Below are 18,306 nucleotides of genomic sequence, written 5' to 3' on the forward strand. Positions count from 1 at the left end.
AAATGACTTGCTAATAACCTGTCTTACACGCAAGACTGATAAAAAACGCCTGCAAAGAAATACGGTGGTTGTTATTAATAAGCGCTGCGATACGAGAATAAGGGGTATAATTTATGTGCGTATAGTTTCGCGTTACCGTGTAGGTTGATGTTAAGGACGCTGCACGACAACTTGCAAGAACAATAACAAAATACGCCGCCCAGACTCACACTTTGGTCGTTGTTTTGTGTGAGAATGTTTAAAAGCTCATGGTGCACCGCTTCGAAAAAAAAAACGATACGGCGGAAAAGAACCATCAATTATGTATGAGACGGCGCGTGTAAACAATGCGTAATGACTTAATTCCACGTCGCGGCTTTTTGTAAATTTCACGTTATGTCCGATCAAAGACGGGAACCAGCATGAATCTGGCAAATATTTGTTACAATATTAATGCTCCGTATTCTGAGAAAATATATATAATAAAGGTAAGGAATGCATACATTAACAAGGTTATTATAATTAAAAATATGATTGTGTATGTACTGCCTGAATTATATAATGACATTTTATTTCAACAATTTGTCTTCGAAACAATCGCCGTTTTAAAGGGACCGTCAACCAGATTTACAAAAAAAAGAAAAGTATTAAAATACCGTATTTTTACAATTATTTGTTTATATTAATTAAAATATCACGACTGGTATATTACATAACTTGAAAACAGTTATTAAGTTTTCATACTTTCAGTATAGACGATGTCAGTTCCATAGATAAGGAGGCTGACATCTTGCCGGTCACGTGACCCGCCGCCATTACGGTGCTCTCAGACTTCCAGATATCAGTAGCAGCACCGGCAGCATCGATATAGCATTGTTTTATTTTTAATATACAAACGCCCGTTTACTATATTCATAATGGCATCGGACACAACTATCGGTAAGTAGATGGTTTATTTAAGCTTTTTATGTACGTTTCAATAATCAATGCGACCTATTAAGTGCATTACAATGTTGTAATAGCGACCTTTGTTTTAAGCTTTTGTTTTGACAGTTGGACTATAATGATTAAAATTGTTTACAGACGCTCGCTTGAGTCTATTTTTATTCACTCAATGGCAGTTATGTCAGCCCGGTATAATTATCAGCCAATCGAAACGATAGTTAAATTTAATTGTCACGCGAACGCGTAAACATTAACAAATATGGGACAATGTAACCATGGACATATTTTTGACACTGATCAAATAGCCGAACAAACAGATATATCCGAAATGTATTCATATTGACAAGTTAACATCTTTAATTATCTACAAGCCAGCACATGAACAAATACAGACATCTTGAAATAATCAAACACACATGTGCATGCAGAGACGTAGATGTTATCTACGTCTCTGGTGAATGTAATCAATTTTGCATTTTGAAAGAAATTCATGGAATCACTATTATAAGATAGATCTATCAGTGCATGTCGTAGGTTCAACGGTTATCCGTAAAAACAGGGACCTATACAAACAAAGGGATTAGCAACCTCGCGATATCCCGTTACAGCACGCAAAATAAACCGGTGCGCGAGATCAGGGACCTATACTTTAATCTCGATCGATTGGTCCCGGTGTAGCGATAATAAACCGGTGCGCGAGATTTGATAATCTCGATCGATTGGTCCCTGTGTAGCGATAATGCGGCTACACGATATCGATTGCGAGGGATTTCGCTTATTTAACGCGTTACGTTTTTTCGGATTCAAATTATATTATGTTAAATAAACAAGTACCTATTCGTTTAATTGTTGCGTTGTTGATCTCAAAATCAATCATTAATTAGTCTTATTATTACGCAGTATGTCACATGGGCACCCAATTATCGGACTCTTTGATGAATATTAATTGCCGGTTGTTTCGCCAGGGTTAAATTGCCGTTGTTTATCGCACGTATGTGCATGTAAAAAAGACCGGTCTTTTAATAGAATTAAAATGTTACCATGTTTTGTTTAAAATAGCAACATTATCAAGACTTGTTAAGTGCAAACAACTCAAAATGTATAATTGTTCTTTTAACCTCCGACGCAGCAAATTTTCGAATGTCATTTTAATATTTATTTGGACTCCCTTAAGTCATAGTGAACGTTGGAATTCATGGAATTTACTGAAAATGTCTTCTAAACATAAACATTTCCTTTCATGGGATGACGACATAGATTTAGATTTGGTATAAGGTTATTATACTGATGATGAGGCAAACAATAAATCGCAAGCAAGCACGAAAGAGCTGTGCTATATTTGTCCTGTTTGTGGTGCGGAGTATAAAAGTGTATCAGGATTTCGAGGTCATGTCATAAAAAAACATTAACAGAATTTACGAGGTAATAAATATTGGATGCATTTTTTTAGTTCTGCATTTTGCGTACAAACCAAACAAAAAACAAGAAAGGTTTTCGTGTTTTAGTAGTTCTATATATATATATATATATATATATATATATATATATATATATATATATATATATATATATATATATATATATATATATATATATATATATATATATATATATATATATATATATATATACTCATGTTTTATTCGTTTTATTATCATATATATCTCGAACAATCAATATATAAAACAACATTAATAAATCAAATCCTCGCACATGCAAGTAAGATATCCAAAACAGTGGACACATGATACGGTGTAATAATGATGAGACAATTGAATCAGGCATTTACAGTTACTAGTAAATAGTGTGTACAAAGGAGTTTAGTGTTTTATTCCTTTAATTATTTTCAAAGAAATGAATATAGAACGTGTTGTAGAATGGTTTTAACAAAATTATGGACAAAGATTTAAATGCAGTTAATAGAACATAAAAGTTTATTCTGACTTAAGCATGTTAAGCTAATCGTCATTTACATTACATTTACAATAACAGCATGCTTTTGAAGTAAATACAAATCATGCATCACTTCGAAAAAGTTCCTTTTACAATATAAGGAATAAACATGTTTTCGTGAGAATGTTAATATTGTTAATACATAGTGACCTGTCTGTACCAAAGTTCATAAGTGAAAAATATAATTATTAAATGACTTTTTTTAAACAAGAATTACATACATTAATATAAAATTAGGACACATATAAGAAAAAAATATGATCCCTGCATATAACTGCATAAAGTATATACTTGCATTGTTTTTTCATTCGTAATTTTTTTTTTAGAAATGTAGAATTGAGTAATACTGACAATGTAAAAGCTGTATGATATACCTCTACCTATGCTACACTTAATTGTAGTTAAGTATAAGTAAAATCCCTGTGTTGACAACCTATACTAAAGCAAAACTATAGTTTATGTATAGCGATATGGTTCCTTAGAGTATATAAAGTACAATCATTTTATTTAGAGAGAAATCTATAAGTAAAATTAATAACTCCATCTATATAAACTAGTTAATTTCATTTATCTATATCCCTACATCGACTATCTATGCGAAAAAAAAAATAATTGAAAATTCCACCTCAGGATTTCCTATGCAGACATCAAATTTTAACAGTCTTTCCTATAACACCAGAACATAAGCAACGCGATTGATATGTTGTGGCAGTCCAGTCCATATTTGGTGAGATCTCGGAATGCATTTCCGATGCACATAGACAGAGCACGTAAAATCACTCTTAATTTCAACCGATAACTTGATTGCTGTCAGACTGTCATTTGCGTACAACTGTAACATTTGAATTGATTGCTCTAATTCCTTTACAACGAACTGAGATGAAAAATTTTGCAGTTTAAGTTCCACAGCAAAGTCTGAGAAGGTTGTCGTCTCCACCTCCATTTCTAGAAGCCTTGAACTACATTCCATCACATCAGCTTCAGGCTTATCATTGTTTGTCTCCTGGAAGGAGTCAAGCTCATATGTGGAGTCTTCATCAATAGCATAACTATGATCACTTGTGAACTGCACATTTTCACTTTCTGACTGGGTAGAAGAATCTGTTGTAGCTTTAATGTTCACCAGGGGTTCACTGGCAACATGGTTTTCTTCCTTTGGCTGTTCAGATGTTATGTAGTGGTACTTGCGTTTCACCGTAAGGGATCCTCTTTTGCGTTTTCTAGGCATTCTAAAAGCATAAAACAAAACATATTCTAAAAATCAGTTAATAAAATGTTTACACAGTCACCATCATTTATTGAAAACATGGCTTGCCACCATAGGAAGACTAATAGACTATGCCACCTTTTTCCACATTTTTCGAAACGTTAACGCAAAACCTAAACGCAAAGTGTGACGGAATTTCAGACGACCAGACAGATGGACATAAAAATGTACTTAGTTGTATCAACATATTAATAAAATTAATTGAAATATTTATGTAAGAATTCCGATTTTTTGCATTAATTGAATAACAATTATCTACACATTTCAGAAATTCTTAATAGAAGCATTAACAATGTGGAAACAAACTCTTGAAAATATCTCAGAATAAATGTTTTCTCCAATGATAAAGAAATATGACCTTTGCAATTTTTCTATTTTTTTTCTAGAATAATAGTTATTAAATTTATATTTAAAAAAAAAATGGCCAAACATTCTGTGAATGAGAACGATTATATGTCTCGTGTTTTGAGAAAACTTGGCATAATGCATGTGCGTAAAGTGTCGTCCCAGATTAGCCTGTGCAGTCCGCACAGGCTAATAAGGACGACACTTTCCACTTTTATGACATTTTTTGTTGAAATGAAATCTCTTCTTAGCAAACATCCTTGAAAATTCCACCTCAGGATTTCCTATGCAGACATCAATTTTTTTTTTTCAAAAAATGCATTTAAAATATGCACCATACATTTCATTGAAATGTAACATTGGTACAAACACAAACAATAATAGAGCTTGTATTGATCAATCCCTAAGAAAAAGCGGAGACAAATGTTAATCTCAATTGTTTTTTTTAAATAATTGATTAAGGACTAATATTGTATCATCATTGAGCTTATACATATCAAGAACTTTGCAAATAATGCAAATTAAATGTACACCACACAATGCACTGAAGTGTACAGTTTGCTAATCCTTAGCATGCTGGGAAATTTGTCGTCTGCTAAAGTGTTGTCTGCTGAATTTCTAAAATTAGCATTTTCTTAGATTTTTTTCACAGAATACTTTCAGAATAGCAAACCGTTTGAATCCTGATGAGACGCCACGTTCTGTGGCGTCTCATCTGGGTCCAAACAGTTTGCAAAGGCCTTTAAAGTTTGATTCCAGCGCTGAAAGGGTTACGATACCAACATGAATAATATAGGGCTAGTATTTACAGAGCCTTGGCCCTTACGCAAAAAGCAATGACATATGTATACAAAACTGAAAGCGGTCTAACAATTAAAAAATGACTAAAGTTATACATGTGTATTGTCCTTTAGCTTATACAAAGTTATGAGTTAGTAAATAATGCAAATTAAATGTGAAACACACAATGCATTGAAGTGTCACATATCTAAAGATACCAACATGATTATCATAGGTCAATTATTGACCGAGCCTTTTGAAAAGAGCATTGACATACACATTCAAAACCGAGACTGGTTAAAAAAAAATGACTAAAATTGTATAATCTCTGAGCTAATACAAAATTATGCCTTTGCAATTCATGTAAATTAAATGTGCACCACACAGTTTATTGAAGTGTAACATTTGCAAAAATACCAACATGATCAAAATAGTGCTACTATTGATGGAGTCTATTGAAAAAAGCCTCAACATATGTTGATGACACGTTTAACTAAAAAAATTGAAAAATAACTGAAATTATATCATCTTGGAGCTAATACAAAATTATGCCTTTGCAAATAAAACAAATAAAATTAGCATCACACAATGCGTTGAAATGTAATGTTTGTAAAGATACCCATAAGATTAATATAGGGCTAGTATTGACTGAGCCTTTCGAAAAGAGCCACGACATATGTTGATCAAACTGATAGTGATTACAAAATAAAAAAAATGACTAAAATGGTATTATCTTTGAGCTAACACAAAATTATGCCTTTGCAAATAATGCAAATTAAATTTGCACCACACAATGCATTGAAATGCAACGTTTGTAAAGACACCAACATGATATATATAGGGCTAGTATTGACTGAGCCTTTCAAAAAAGAGCCACGACATATGTTGATGAAACTGATAGTGGTAAAAAAATAAAAAAATGACTAAAATTGTATTGATTTTGTGCTAATTCAAAATCATGAATTTGCAAATAATACAAATAAAATTAGCATCACTCAATACGTTGAAATGTAATGTTTGTAAAGATACCAATAAGATTTATATAGGGCTAGTATTGACTGAGCCTTTCGAAAAGAGCCACGACATATGTTGATCAAACTGATAGTGATTACAAAATAAAAAATGACTAAAGTTGTATAATCTTTGAGCTAATACAAAATTATGCCTCTGCAAATAATACAAATAAAATTAGCATCACTCAATGCGTTGAAATGTAATGTTTGTAAAGATACCCATAAGATTAATATAGGGCTAGTATTGACTGAGCCTTTCAAAAATAGCCACGGCATATGTTGATGAAACTGAAAGTGGTAACCTATAAAAAAATGACTAAAATTGTATTGCCTTTGTGCTCATTTAAAATCATGAATTTGTAAATAATACAAATAAAATTAGCATCACTCAATGCGTTAAAATGTAATGTTTGTAAAGATACCCATAAGATTAATATAGGGCTAGTATTGACTGAGCCTTTCAAAAAGAGCCACGACATATGTTGATGAAACTGATAGTGGTAAAAATTAAAAAATGACTTAAATTGTATTGCCTTTGTGCTCATTTAAAATCATGAATTTGCTAACAATACAAATAAAATTAGCATCACACAATGCGTTGAAATGTAACGTTTGTAAGAATACAAAAAAAACAATAGTATAGAGCTTTATTTGACCAAGCCTTTTGAAAAAAGCCACGACACACGTTTCTCGGATTATGGAAGTGTAAACAATGATACGCATGATTTGGTGAAAATACCCACCGTTGTTTTATAAGTAAATACAAAGCATAGTCGAAAACAAATGAAACAATAAGATGTATCAAACTCAACAAACCTTTGCAATGAATACTTCTGTGTTGGCAACACTTGGTTAATTTGTACTCTTATTATTTCTCGATTGCTTTGTCACGGTCTCGCTTTGTCAAAATGGCGGCTGTTAAAATTTGCCTCGAAGCGCGAAGTCTCGTTGGGTCGCAAGTCTCGTTCCCTTTTGCGTAACAACGCGATAGCTTGTTCTTCGGTTCAGTGAGTGTCTCATCCCTTTGTTTGTATAGGTCCCTGGTAAAAATGACATTTTAATTTCGGTTTGACGTTGGCCAAACGTTTAATCAATGTTGCTATATGAATTTAACTTAATTGTTTGCACGAAAGAGCTATGGCTGTACCTTGTGTCACCCCCCCCCTTTCCCAAAAGAAGCACAACAACAGTGAGAATTCATCAAACAATAGTGAAATTAAGCCTTTTTTTGTTTCAGGCCTTCCCTCAGATGACGTCAAGTGGACAGTGAATGATCCAACCTCTTGGCCAAATGTGACCTATGAGGATTTGGTTGACTACCTTGTGATGGCCAAAGCGTATGATGGAAAAGCGATGAAATCATTTCGATCACTGTATGCATACAACTATGTTCAAAATGGCTGGTTAGGGGACATAATGTGGAGCTCACACAACAACATCCAGTTTCTAAAAGCTAAAGTGTCTCCATCTCAACCAGGAGTTGGCCGTGCTGATTACATGGCTTGGGTGGCAATAGCAGATGATTCTACAATCCTCACAGGCTATTGTACATGTCCAGCAGGCACAGGCAGGAGCTGCAGCCACATCTCGGCCATTATTTATGCTGTGGCATTAGCATGGAACCATGGACTCGCAGGAAAAACCTGTACAGACAAGGATAGGCTGTGGGGTAGAGGTGCAGGGACAGCTGTGCTGCATGAGGAGTTTGAGAACATTAACTTCGAAAGACCAAAGCCAGACGATGCACCAATACTTAAAAAAACACAAAAAAAGGCGACAGGAACCCAACTGCCAAAAATAAGATCATTCCTTGATCACTCTGATCTTCAAGATCATGCCAGTGAGTCGTGCACCAACAAGCTGTGGACATGTAAAGGTACACTGCTCCAAAAAATCTTGAGTGCGAAGGAAAAACCAGTGAATGAGATGAAGTCAGTGGAACACAGTGACCACACCATAGACCCATCAAGGCCAGTTAACGAAGTTACTTGTCAGCCGTGTGATGCATTTTATAAGAAATACATAAATCTTTCTGCTGAGGCAAAGACCAACATCAGCCAAGCTACCTCCTTGCAATGCTCGACGCTATGGAGTGATGCTCGAAAGCTGAGGATTTCATCGAGTAAGGTCCATGCTCTTCCTAAAACAAGCCGTGCAGACCCAAACAAGTTCGTGACAAACCAGATCTACCCACGGTTTAAAGGGAACAGTGCCACTCAGCATGGGCAAAAGTATGAAGCTGAAGCCAGAGCTTGGTTTGAGCAGAACACTGGCCTAAAAGTGGTTCAAACTGGCGTTGTCATCGACCAGACAGAACCATATCTTGCTGCAAGTCCAGATGGACTTGTTGGCGAGGACACCATTCTTGAAATTAAGTGCCCAACAAAGCCCTTGAGGGAACTTATTCAAAGCGGAACATATGATGTTGTGCCCACCAAATCAGGGGACCACTGCCTTAACCCAAAAGGACGAAATGGGTACTACACACAAGTGCAGATAGCTATGCACTGCACTACACGACACCACTGCAAATTTGTTGTGTGGACAAAAGCCGAGGGATTAATAGTGGATGTTCCCTATGACGCCAACTTTGTTAGAACCACTCTGGTCAGAATTAGAGAGTTCTACTTCAAACACCTGTTAGTCCGTCTGGTAGATGAGCATAATTTTAAGAGATTAATGATATCTGATCAATACAAACACTACTGTTGATAGCAGTTTGAGGCAAATAACAATAGTGTTTGTATTGATCAGATATCATTAATCTCTACAACAACAGATAGCAGTTTAAGGCAAATAACTCTAATACAACAACAGAGTCGACTCTAACACAACAACTTCTACAGGAGTTCCCATCAGGGTATACTCTGTTTGGAAGTTATGCGTGAATGCAATGACATACTTGTGGGTTCATATAAAAAAACAAAGATCTATTTAGGTTAATATATATAAGTGATTATTTATTAACATTTCTATTATATTTCCTGAATAATGAAATAATGATAACCATAACCACACGAGTACTAATGAGTCGCGTTCTGAGAAAACAGGGCATAATGCATTGGCGTCAAGTATCATCCCAAATTAGCCTGTGCAGTACGCACAGGCTTATCAGGGACGACACTTTCCGCCTAAATTGGATTTTTGCTAAGAAGAGACTTCAATTAAACGAAAAATGTAAAAAAAGTGGAAAGTGTTTTCCATGAATAGCCTGTGAGGATTGCACAGGCTAATCTGGGACGACAATTTACACACATGTATTATACCCAGTTTTCTCAGAAAATGACTATCATTATAATTATTAATTGTAGAATAAATAATAAATATGAATTTAAATCACTAAAGCTACATTCTAATACTCGGTGAAACTGAACGTTAAACTTGCCCATAGAATAGTAGAGAAATGCATGTGCTATTATGAATATTTTATTATTTATTAGCTAAATTGGTTAAAATAAAACATGTACTAAAACATATATTGTGTTCATTTTCATTCTTCTGTATCTGACTCATTCATTAGTTGCTCCTATTGACAATATGCATTCTTGGATGTACTAATTAAGGCTCTCTTTAAAACAATGAAAAACATTTCTTCAATCCTCAGAAGTATTCTCTCTAATTAAGGAGCCCTGCAAATTACAAAGGGCGGCAATCACTCGCATTTTCTTATCAAGTTTTGTGGTTGATTTAATATTCAAAGTTGTACTTAATATTCTGAAGCATTTCAGTCTATTTATGGCTCTTTCAACATGTATTCGTACAGATGCGATACGCCTTGATGCAATGGTTTCTTGTGCAGATAGCTGTGTTCTTCCTTTCATAAATGCTGGAATGTTCAATTTAACTTGTCTAGCACACAGTTCTTCGCCTATAGTAAACCCTCGATCGGCCATAACTTCATCGCCAGGTAATAAGTATTCCAAGAAACCTGAAGATTTAGTGATAAAATTATCACTAGCTCTCCCGCCATATGCTTTTGACACAAACATAATGTACCCATTTGGAGCAATAGCTACAAGAAATTTGGCAGTATTATGACTTTTATAATTGCTGTACGTCTGATTCCTAGCTTTCAAAGTGAACGGTCGCTGAATAAAAACTTCAGTACAGTCAATAATGCATGTTGTCTTTGGATAAGTGTCTACAAATGATGAAGGCAATGTTCTTCTTATAGATGTTCTAGGTAGCCAAACTACACAGTCACTCAACTTTACAGCCAAAATGTCAATCCATGTGTGAAATATGTTGGCGACTAATGGTCTTGAAATGTTGAAGCGCCTGCTAATATAAAAAAATGTCAAACCTAGCCGCAGTCTCATCAAGACAGATAAAATTTGATCTGAAATGTTTAATTTATAACTTAAAGCTTTACCAAATGGAATCATCATAGCTATTAGGGCCATCAGTACACTATAGTCAAGTCCTGTATAAAAGCGTGCATCAGTGTCTGAAGAAATGTCATCAATGCTGAATTCTGGTGTGGTTTGTTGAGTAGATGCACATTTAGTGGTTTTATGATACGCATATGGATGGTCAAGTCTAATTAAATCATCAGTCTGGGTGCTAGCCTCTACCATCTTCGGCACATTGTTGCAAAAACCTGGATATTTTAGACAGCATGTTGTTTTGCACTCAATCTGTTCATAACTAATGTCATTTACATAATCCGGTGGTAACATAGTGGCAGAAAACATGGGCTCGGAGGGCTCCAGCTTCATGTTGTCGCCCACAGGCATCAGCGCTCTTCTGACCAGCTGACGTCTTGGCTTTGGCGTCTTGGTCACTTCATAGCCCATGTTGACGGTAGGCAGAGGGTTTTTCTTCGTTGGCAGCCCATCTACAAAATGCAGGGAACAAACCTGAAAATAGAAAATACATTAATCTGTCAGTATCTGAACTGATGCATGTAATAAAAAATAAATGTAATTCCCACCCCTGAACCCAACTTTGGGGGGGGGGGCTTGGGCTCAAAAGGTAAAATATTAAATTTTGTTACTTTGGTAAAACTGACCTCAAGCGAAAATGAACTAATTCATTATAAAGTTTACCAAACAGCACTCGTTCCTAGATCGAACAGTCTTAACAAAGCTGAATAACAATTTTGTCCGAATTGCCATTCGTCCGAATACACATAAAGTTTTTTTTAAAGACTGACCACTCAGGCTCAATTTCAGATTGATACTAGTGAAAGTATGTAGATCTTTACATAACAAAGTTAACTAATGTTTTTACATGGTTCTTACCACGGCTTTGCTTGCTGGATTGAAATCTTTCCTGTTGATAACACCCAACCACTCTCGTCTTCGCTCGGCGTTCAGAGGTAAACAATGGAACTTGAACGGAGCAAGGCATATACAATTCTCATTTTTTTCGCCATGTTCAGCACATATTGTATTTTTCCAACGATACAGGTCTCTCTGGTTATTGCTGCACCCAACTACGACACATTGTCTGCCCCTACAGTTTTCGTAAGGCATAGCGGCTGGATAAGCTTTCGCGATTTCGGCGATATTTACTAGGGAGCACCGTAATGGCGGAAAAGGATAGTTTCAGGGGAGACCACTTTGTCGACTTAATTTCTGACATCGTCTATATTCGGTAATTAGTTTTACTGGGTATGTGTACCAGGTAACTACCAGTTAACTATAGATAACGCAAGTAGATTGATCATCATCGTAACGAGGTAAACCCAGGAATGCAAATTGTGCATGCGTAGTGTATTCTATATATTTTTTTACATAAAATGATCAATCTACTTGCGTTATTTATAGTGTGTATATCGTTGTCACCTATTTTCGCGATGTTCTTTCGATTTCGCATCGCGATATTGTATTACCAAATTTACTGAAAATATGAAAAGTTAACAACTTTTTCAAGTAATGTATTGTACCAATCGTGATATTTTAATTAATATAAACTTATAATTGTAAAAATACGGTATTTTAGAACTTTTCTTGTTTTCGTATATCTGGTTGACGGTCCCTTTAAATTTAAGATAGTACTTGTTTTCAATTCGAGTGGTCGGTTTGCTCATTAGTGTTTCACATCAATTATTAACAATTCTTAAAAAAGAAGCAGAGTATTATTTTCAAACATCCATAGCGAATGATATCTGTAGATTTTATCAAACCTGTATTTATTGTTCTCAAAATTCACATATAACCATATGTTGTATATGTTTAGCCATACAACCCGTTTATTGTATCGTCCATACCTTGTATACACGTTCATCCCCCGCGTTATTTGCATAACATCACTATTGCCAGAAAGTACGGTGTTTGAATGCAAAACAGATGGTCGTTCTATGTGAGATTATTACCGCGTGCAGTGAGTGGCAATATTGTATGACCATGGTCGCACGGGGTGCATTAAGTAAGTTTATTGGATATCGACGTGGTTCTAGTTATGAAGTATCTCGCGCTCTGGGTAGTACCCATACAGGTTGGAGCTACAGAGTGCTTTCACAAGTTAAGAATTATTGTCCTCTGATTTATTGAAGGAACAAGCGTTGAAATATTGTTTGTTGATCAGACGTCGGACAAAATCAAAGCGCGTCTGCTTCGTCAGAAACATTGTTATTATAGTAAAAATATACATGACGTGTTCGTGGGACCTTCTTACATCGTCAGATTGGTAAAATGTTCATATTTAGTAATAACACGGAGCATTGTTTTCAACGTAGATTTAAATCTTGTCAGGTATAACTAAGTATTAAGAAATGAATTCAGCTACTGGTGCTTCAAATGTTGGGGTCGGATCGTCACGAGACAGGAAAAGTGTTGCACAACAACCAGTGGATTTAGAGGTAAAGTGAATACGTAATATGATACGCCATATAATAACCGGCAACACACAATGCGTAGTGTGCCATTTAATATGATATGTGAATGAATTTGTAATTTATTTATTTTTAATTATACACCCTTCCTTTCTTAAAAGACACAGCCAAAGCTTTACCCGATTGCGTTACACTGGGCATTTAATGCAGTATTTCTGACTAATATAAGTTCAGGTCAAGAATATTTTTTTCACTATGTTGCTGTTGTTACATTTAAACGAGACTTCGTCAGAAGAAAATGGTTTTTCTTTGAATCCGATGATAACAACACATATGTATAGGTCGGTCGTTTCTTATTAGCGCTTACGTCGTATTCAAACAAACATTATGCTTTATAAACAATTAATTCAGCAAGACAACAAATATCAGTCGTCCACGGGACGTCGCTTGGGAATTACACCGCCGTAGGCGACTTTCTTTGAGATTCAAGCTACGCAAACGATTATTTTAGAGTGTTACTTAAAAAACAAAAATCGTGGAAAAAGTACTTACATATTTTACTTCGATCACGTTTTTTTACATCGTGCTTGATTAAGTTTCTACACCAAATGTGTTACGTGTTTAAAAATAAATCAATTAACAAAAACTGGGAGTGCGATTCGATTCCATTTAGTGAGACGCATCATTCAAATATAGATGCTATACCATATGGTCAGTTTTACTCCAAATCAGCCTGCGCATTTCACAGTCTGGTCATGGGGCTGTCATGTTCGGTTAGTAGATATCGACACCTTGCGTATTATTTAAGCGGGCATTCAATCGTTTCGGCAAGTCTGGAGCTACGCATCCCAATCATGTAACAACACCATTTGTCGCATGGCGTGCTTTATCGTCGTAGGTCAATGCGCAGAAAAATTTATCAGTGTTTTCAAGCAAGTTTGACATGTTTTCTTTTGTTCCTCTAAGACATACAGAAACATCAATCTTTGTTTCTCGCGTAGTAAATATGTGCAATTACCTTCAGAGTGGAAATGCAATTGTTAGAGAAAAATTCATTCCACGTTTTCTGTGTTGGTGCTATTTCTTATTATTATTTCCTATCGCTATACTTCCAAGTAAGTAAATGGAACGATAAAAATACATTTTATTAAGAAGTATTCCGGTGTTTGTACATGTGTATCTACATTTACTTCAACTTGCTTTTTATACAACTATGAGACACACCATATGATTGACTTCAGTTGTTGAAGGCTGTGAAAACACAATTTTTGATCAGTTGTGATGTCTATAAATCAACGCATTAAAGGGGCCTTTTAACAGATTTAGGCATATATTTAAGTTTGTCATTAAATGCTTTATATTGATAATTGTAAAGATTCGATCTAAACAGCTCCAATAAAATAAAACCAATAAATGAAACCCTCTACTGGGCTCAAACAACTAACCCCTGGAGTAAAAGTATATCGATTAGACCACTCGGGCATCCATGCTATTACACTGAGTGATGTATTTTATTCTGTATACAAGCAATCCTCGTACAACACAAAATATAACGACAACAACATAACTCAGTTACAACGTTTTATAATTTTCAGGTTTTTAAATCGTCAAAAGATGTATACAATGGATATTTTCCTCACACATATCATAACTACAACGAAACTGTGCGAATCTAAAACAATGTTTGTTTAATTTTGTCAATTTTCCAAAACGTGAAAAGGCCATTTTAAAGCAGACAAACGTGTGATCACTCATTATTCAAGTTCTGTATTCCTATATCATATCTTGTGCGTTCTTTTGTTCTACCGATTGGTTATACTGACTCGTAGTTAATCATACTCGCTATGATATACTCGCTGATTATTCAAACGATCTACATATGCCAAGTCTGCTCTCATATATAACGTGCTACCAACCGCGCATTGCTTTACTATTCATGTAGCATAAATCATACACATATTTATTGCCCAAACATCTAATTTGCCAGTAACACAGAAATGATACCCCTTTAATTAACGTTCGCTGTTCGAAAATTGAGTATCTAATACTCTTGCTTTGTTTTCGTGTTTTTTATTTGTACCAAAGATCACGAAAGATATGGACGTGCCAATAAATGTTATGCTCAAGCTGTTTTATGCTTATGTCTTTATAATCATTAATTATAATTGCGAAGTTTGGAGATTTTTTTGCGGCAACTTATATTGAACGTATTCACAGAAAGTACCGTAAAAGACTGTTGAATGTTAAACTGTCAACAAATTGAATGTCACTCTATCCTGAAGTTGGACGATTTCCTTGATATCAGGGTAGATATCTCAGAATTGTTAAATATTTAGTTAAACTTCAACAAAAGAAACAATGAAATTTTATCCTTACTACTGTCTTTAATATGCAAAGATTATAAAATGAAACACAAAATAACACTGTCAATTGGTCATTTAAAGTTCGCATAATTTTAAACCAAACAGAATTTACAGATGTTTGGTTGTTATTTGTGTCAGTTATAATTAAAAGTTTTATACCGTTGTTAAAGACTAGACTAAGATATCAGTATGTATCTGAGTGGAGAGCTAATGTTAATTCATCAACTTCATTAATATTTTGTAAAGAACTTAAACCTGTATTTGAAATGTCTGTGTACTCAAAACATAGAAACATTGCTAAAATACGGCTATCGTCAAATAATTTGTTAATTGAAACTGGCAGACATTATAATATTGACAGAAATGAAATAATTTGTACTTTATTTGGTCTTAAGGATTTAGCAGTCGAAGTTAACTTTATACTTAAATGTCCATTTAATGTAGAAGAACGATCCAAATACATATTGAAACACTATTCAATAAGACAACTTTGATTACATTTTGGAATCCTAAAGAATAATAATAAAAGGGCCCTTCGGAAGTTAGAAATTTACTGTAATACATGCTCTAAGAAAATAAAAATATTGTATTTTCTTTAACTCTACGTGTATCATTGTTATTTATTTACCGTTTAATATGAAATGAATGTAGTTTGGTTTTGTCTGTTAACGCCGATTTATGTTAACATGTACAGTTAACTATGAAATGATTATGAAAATAATGTTTTTTTTTGCCTGTTCCCACTGTTGTTTGTTAATATATAGTATAAATACTTAATTTAGTGTGTGTATCTAAACGCACAATATTCTCACGCATATTTTATTATTCATTTTATTACTCTTTTTAACGCATGTATGAATGTTTTATATTGATCGCGATGAGCTCCTGCGCCGATATTTTGCGGACGGGCGTGTTGGCATCGGAGTTGTTCCGCGAGTTGTTCTTTGAGCCATTCGAGGAGTTCCCGTCGGGATGGGCCAGGCCGGCTGCCGTGTGCTTAATGGCGTGCGCAATCAGCCACCCGTCAATCATACTCCGTTTCGCCTTTCGAGCAAAGTAGTCGTGCACAAAGTCCGGATGGTCGTCGAGCCATTTCTCAGTTCTGTCATACTCATCACACTTGGCGGGCGGCAGTGGGTCCATGTCCGGTGCCGACACGGTCTCCGCCATACCGACATTAGCCCCTTTGCTCTGCGAGCGTTTGAAGAGCAATCGAGGGCGATACGGTCTCCTTTGCCGTCCCTGGTAGTGTGTAGACTCCAGTTTTCTGATGGACACCGTTTAACCGCGGTCCGCGGTTTGAAAGTGTATTTGTAAAGGCAATTAACCGAAACAGAGCAAACAAAATCGATTTTCAAATACCTGTAAACTGGACCTACAATAGCGCAGTACACTTATGAGCATTGTTATATCCGATATACTCTCGCAATACCCTTACACTGTCCTGTATTGTTGTCACGCGATTTAACAATTTAAATCCGCATTACTCCAAGGTTACCTTTACGTGACGCAAGCACTCGCACAATAATATGTAAACCACAATACCGAATACATAAAACATGTTAATCCATCGACTTCCAATATATTAAGTTTCGCTTCTATATATATATTGATAGGAGATTAAATCGATTTAATACATTTAATGCATAAGTTCATAAAACCCTATTATTTATGCATATATTTATCGCCCGTCTGTTGACATCGTTTAATGTTTCACCCATCAGTGCAATTACATCAGACATAGTATTAGTACATGAAAACCCGTTGAATATTATATTAACAATATGTTTAGGTCGAGAATGACACACAAATTAAATAGATGCTTTGAAATGTGCTAACGTGTGTAATAATTATGTATTGCCCTTTCCATGCAATATGATATGACAGTTGAAATACTTCAAAATTAATATGAATACATGTATATGATTCACAAATGAATTTTTTTTAATGCGGATAAAACTATCACACAGTTTGTGGATGTTTCATTCTGTTTTTTTACTTAAAATAATTGCTGTACGGAAGAATATGTCTATGCAAATGGATTAATATATGACAATTCTGAAACGTTAAAATACTTCGATCTTGACAATCAATTGAATTTAAGCATCGATGCTAAACAATCCATTCCTAGCCAAAATGTGTAATTGAAACACTGTTATAAGTTTAAATACCGAGGCTCAAAGCAAAAGCCCTATCGGTTAGTCATACTTATTTATTTTTCCATTTCAACACGATCTGATCATTGATTCTCGAACTTCCCAGTGTTTGTGTTCTTTGAAGCGTGTGTCGGGTCAATTGATGAATTCTTGAGATCGTCATTGACAACTGGGTGTTTGTATTAATTAAACTACAGTTTGATTGCTATTTGTTAAACGTGATATATTGGATTTAATTGTTTCACTTCGACAGCTTTCGCTGGAACCGATAGTCGATAAGCTTTGTTGCAGTAGTGAGTTTGAATTGAAGACGATTATATTCATGTTGATGAATACGTGGACATTTAATTGTATGCGCACAGAAATAACAGATCAAGACTTGTTTGGATCAAAATTGAAACTAGATTGATAAGAATACAGGTTTTATAATACTCTCAGTGTTTAGATGAAAATAATAAGCGTTATTAGATCAAGGTTTGTATGTTTAAGGATTCCGTGATTATTTACCGTTATTTATCCATATAAGTATCCATGGATTACTGGACTGTGGATAGATTTAGTTTAATGGAATTCAATTCATATTAAAATGGTTTAATACAATTGTTAATATTTGAGATACATTTTGGCAATATGAACTCGGTGACTGGGGCATCAAATGTGATTGTGATATCGCGAGGAAATGGCAGAGAAAAAGTGCAACAGCCTGTTGACTTGGAGGTAAAGTGAA

The 18,306-nt window shown here is 34.9% G+C and overlaps 3 protein-coding genes across 4 annotated transcripts; 1 reads left to right on the top strand and 2 right to left on the bottom strand.

The window, feature by feature from the left end:
• Window positions 1–732: 732 nt before the first annotated feature.
• LOC127847090 (uncharacterized) lies at window positions 733–9,758 on the top strand. Of its 2 annotated transcripts, none has more exons than XM_052378696.1 (2): window positions 733–918; window positions 7,520–9,758. In XM_052378696.1, exons 1-2 carry the CDS (start codon window positions 897–899, stop codon window positions 8,992–8,994), a joined length of 1,497 nt encoding a protein of 498 aa, XP_052234656.1. In that variant the 5' UTR covers window positions 733–896; the 3' UTR covers window positions 8,995–9,758. The 2 variants fall into 2 exon arrangements, with proteins under 2 accessions (XP_052234656.1, XP_052234655.1); XM_052378695.1 differs by lacking the exon at window positions 733–918 and adding an exon at window positions 1,235–1,384.
• Window positions 2,841–7,322, bottom strand: LOC127847092 (uncharacterized). The gene is made up of 2 exons (XM_052378698.1): window positions 7,099–7,322; window positions 2,841–4,106 (listed from the first exon to the last, which is right to left on the bottom strand). Exon 2 carries the CDS (start codon window positions 4,103–4,105, stop codon window positions 3,545–3,547), a length of 561 nt encoding a protein of 186 aa, XP_052234658.1. The 5' UTR covers window position 4,106; window positions 7,099–7,322; the 3' UTR covers window positions 2,841–3,544.
• LOC127847091 (uncharacterized) lies at window positions 9,216–11,872 on the bottom strand. The gene is made up of 2 exons (XM_052378697.1): window positions 11,526–11,872; window positions 9,216–11,141 (listed from the first exon to the last, which is right to left on the bottom strand). Exons 1-2 carry the CDS (start codon window positions 11,757–11,759, stop codon window positions 9,876–9,878), a joined length of 1,500 nt encoding a protein of 499 aa, XP_052234657.1. The 5' UTR covers window positions 11,760–11,872; the 3' UTR covers window positions 9,216–9,875.
• Window positions 11,873–18,306: the final 6,434 nt, after the last annotated feature.

Source organism: Dreissena polymorpha, chromosome 10 (genome assembly GCF_020536995.1).
Source record: "Dreissena polymorpha isolate Duluth1 chromosome 10, UMN_Dpol_1.0, whole genome shotgun sequence".
NCBI lineage: Eukaryota > Metazoa > Mollusca > Bivalvia > Myida > Dreissenidae > Dreissena > Dreissena polymorpha.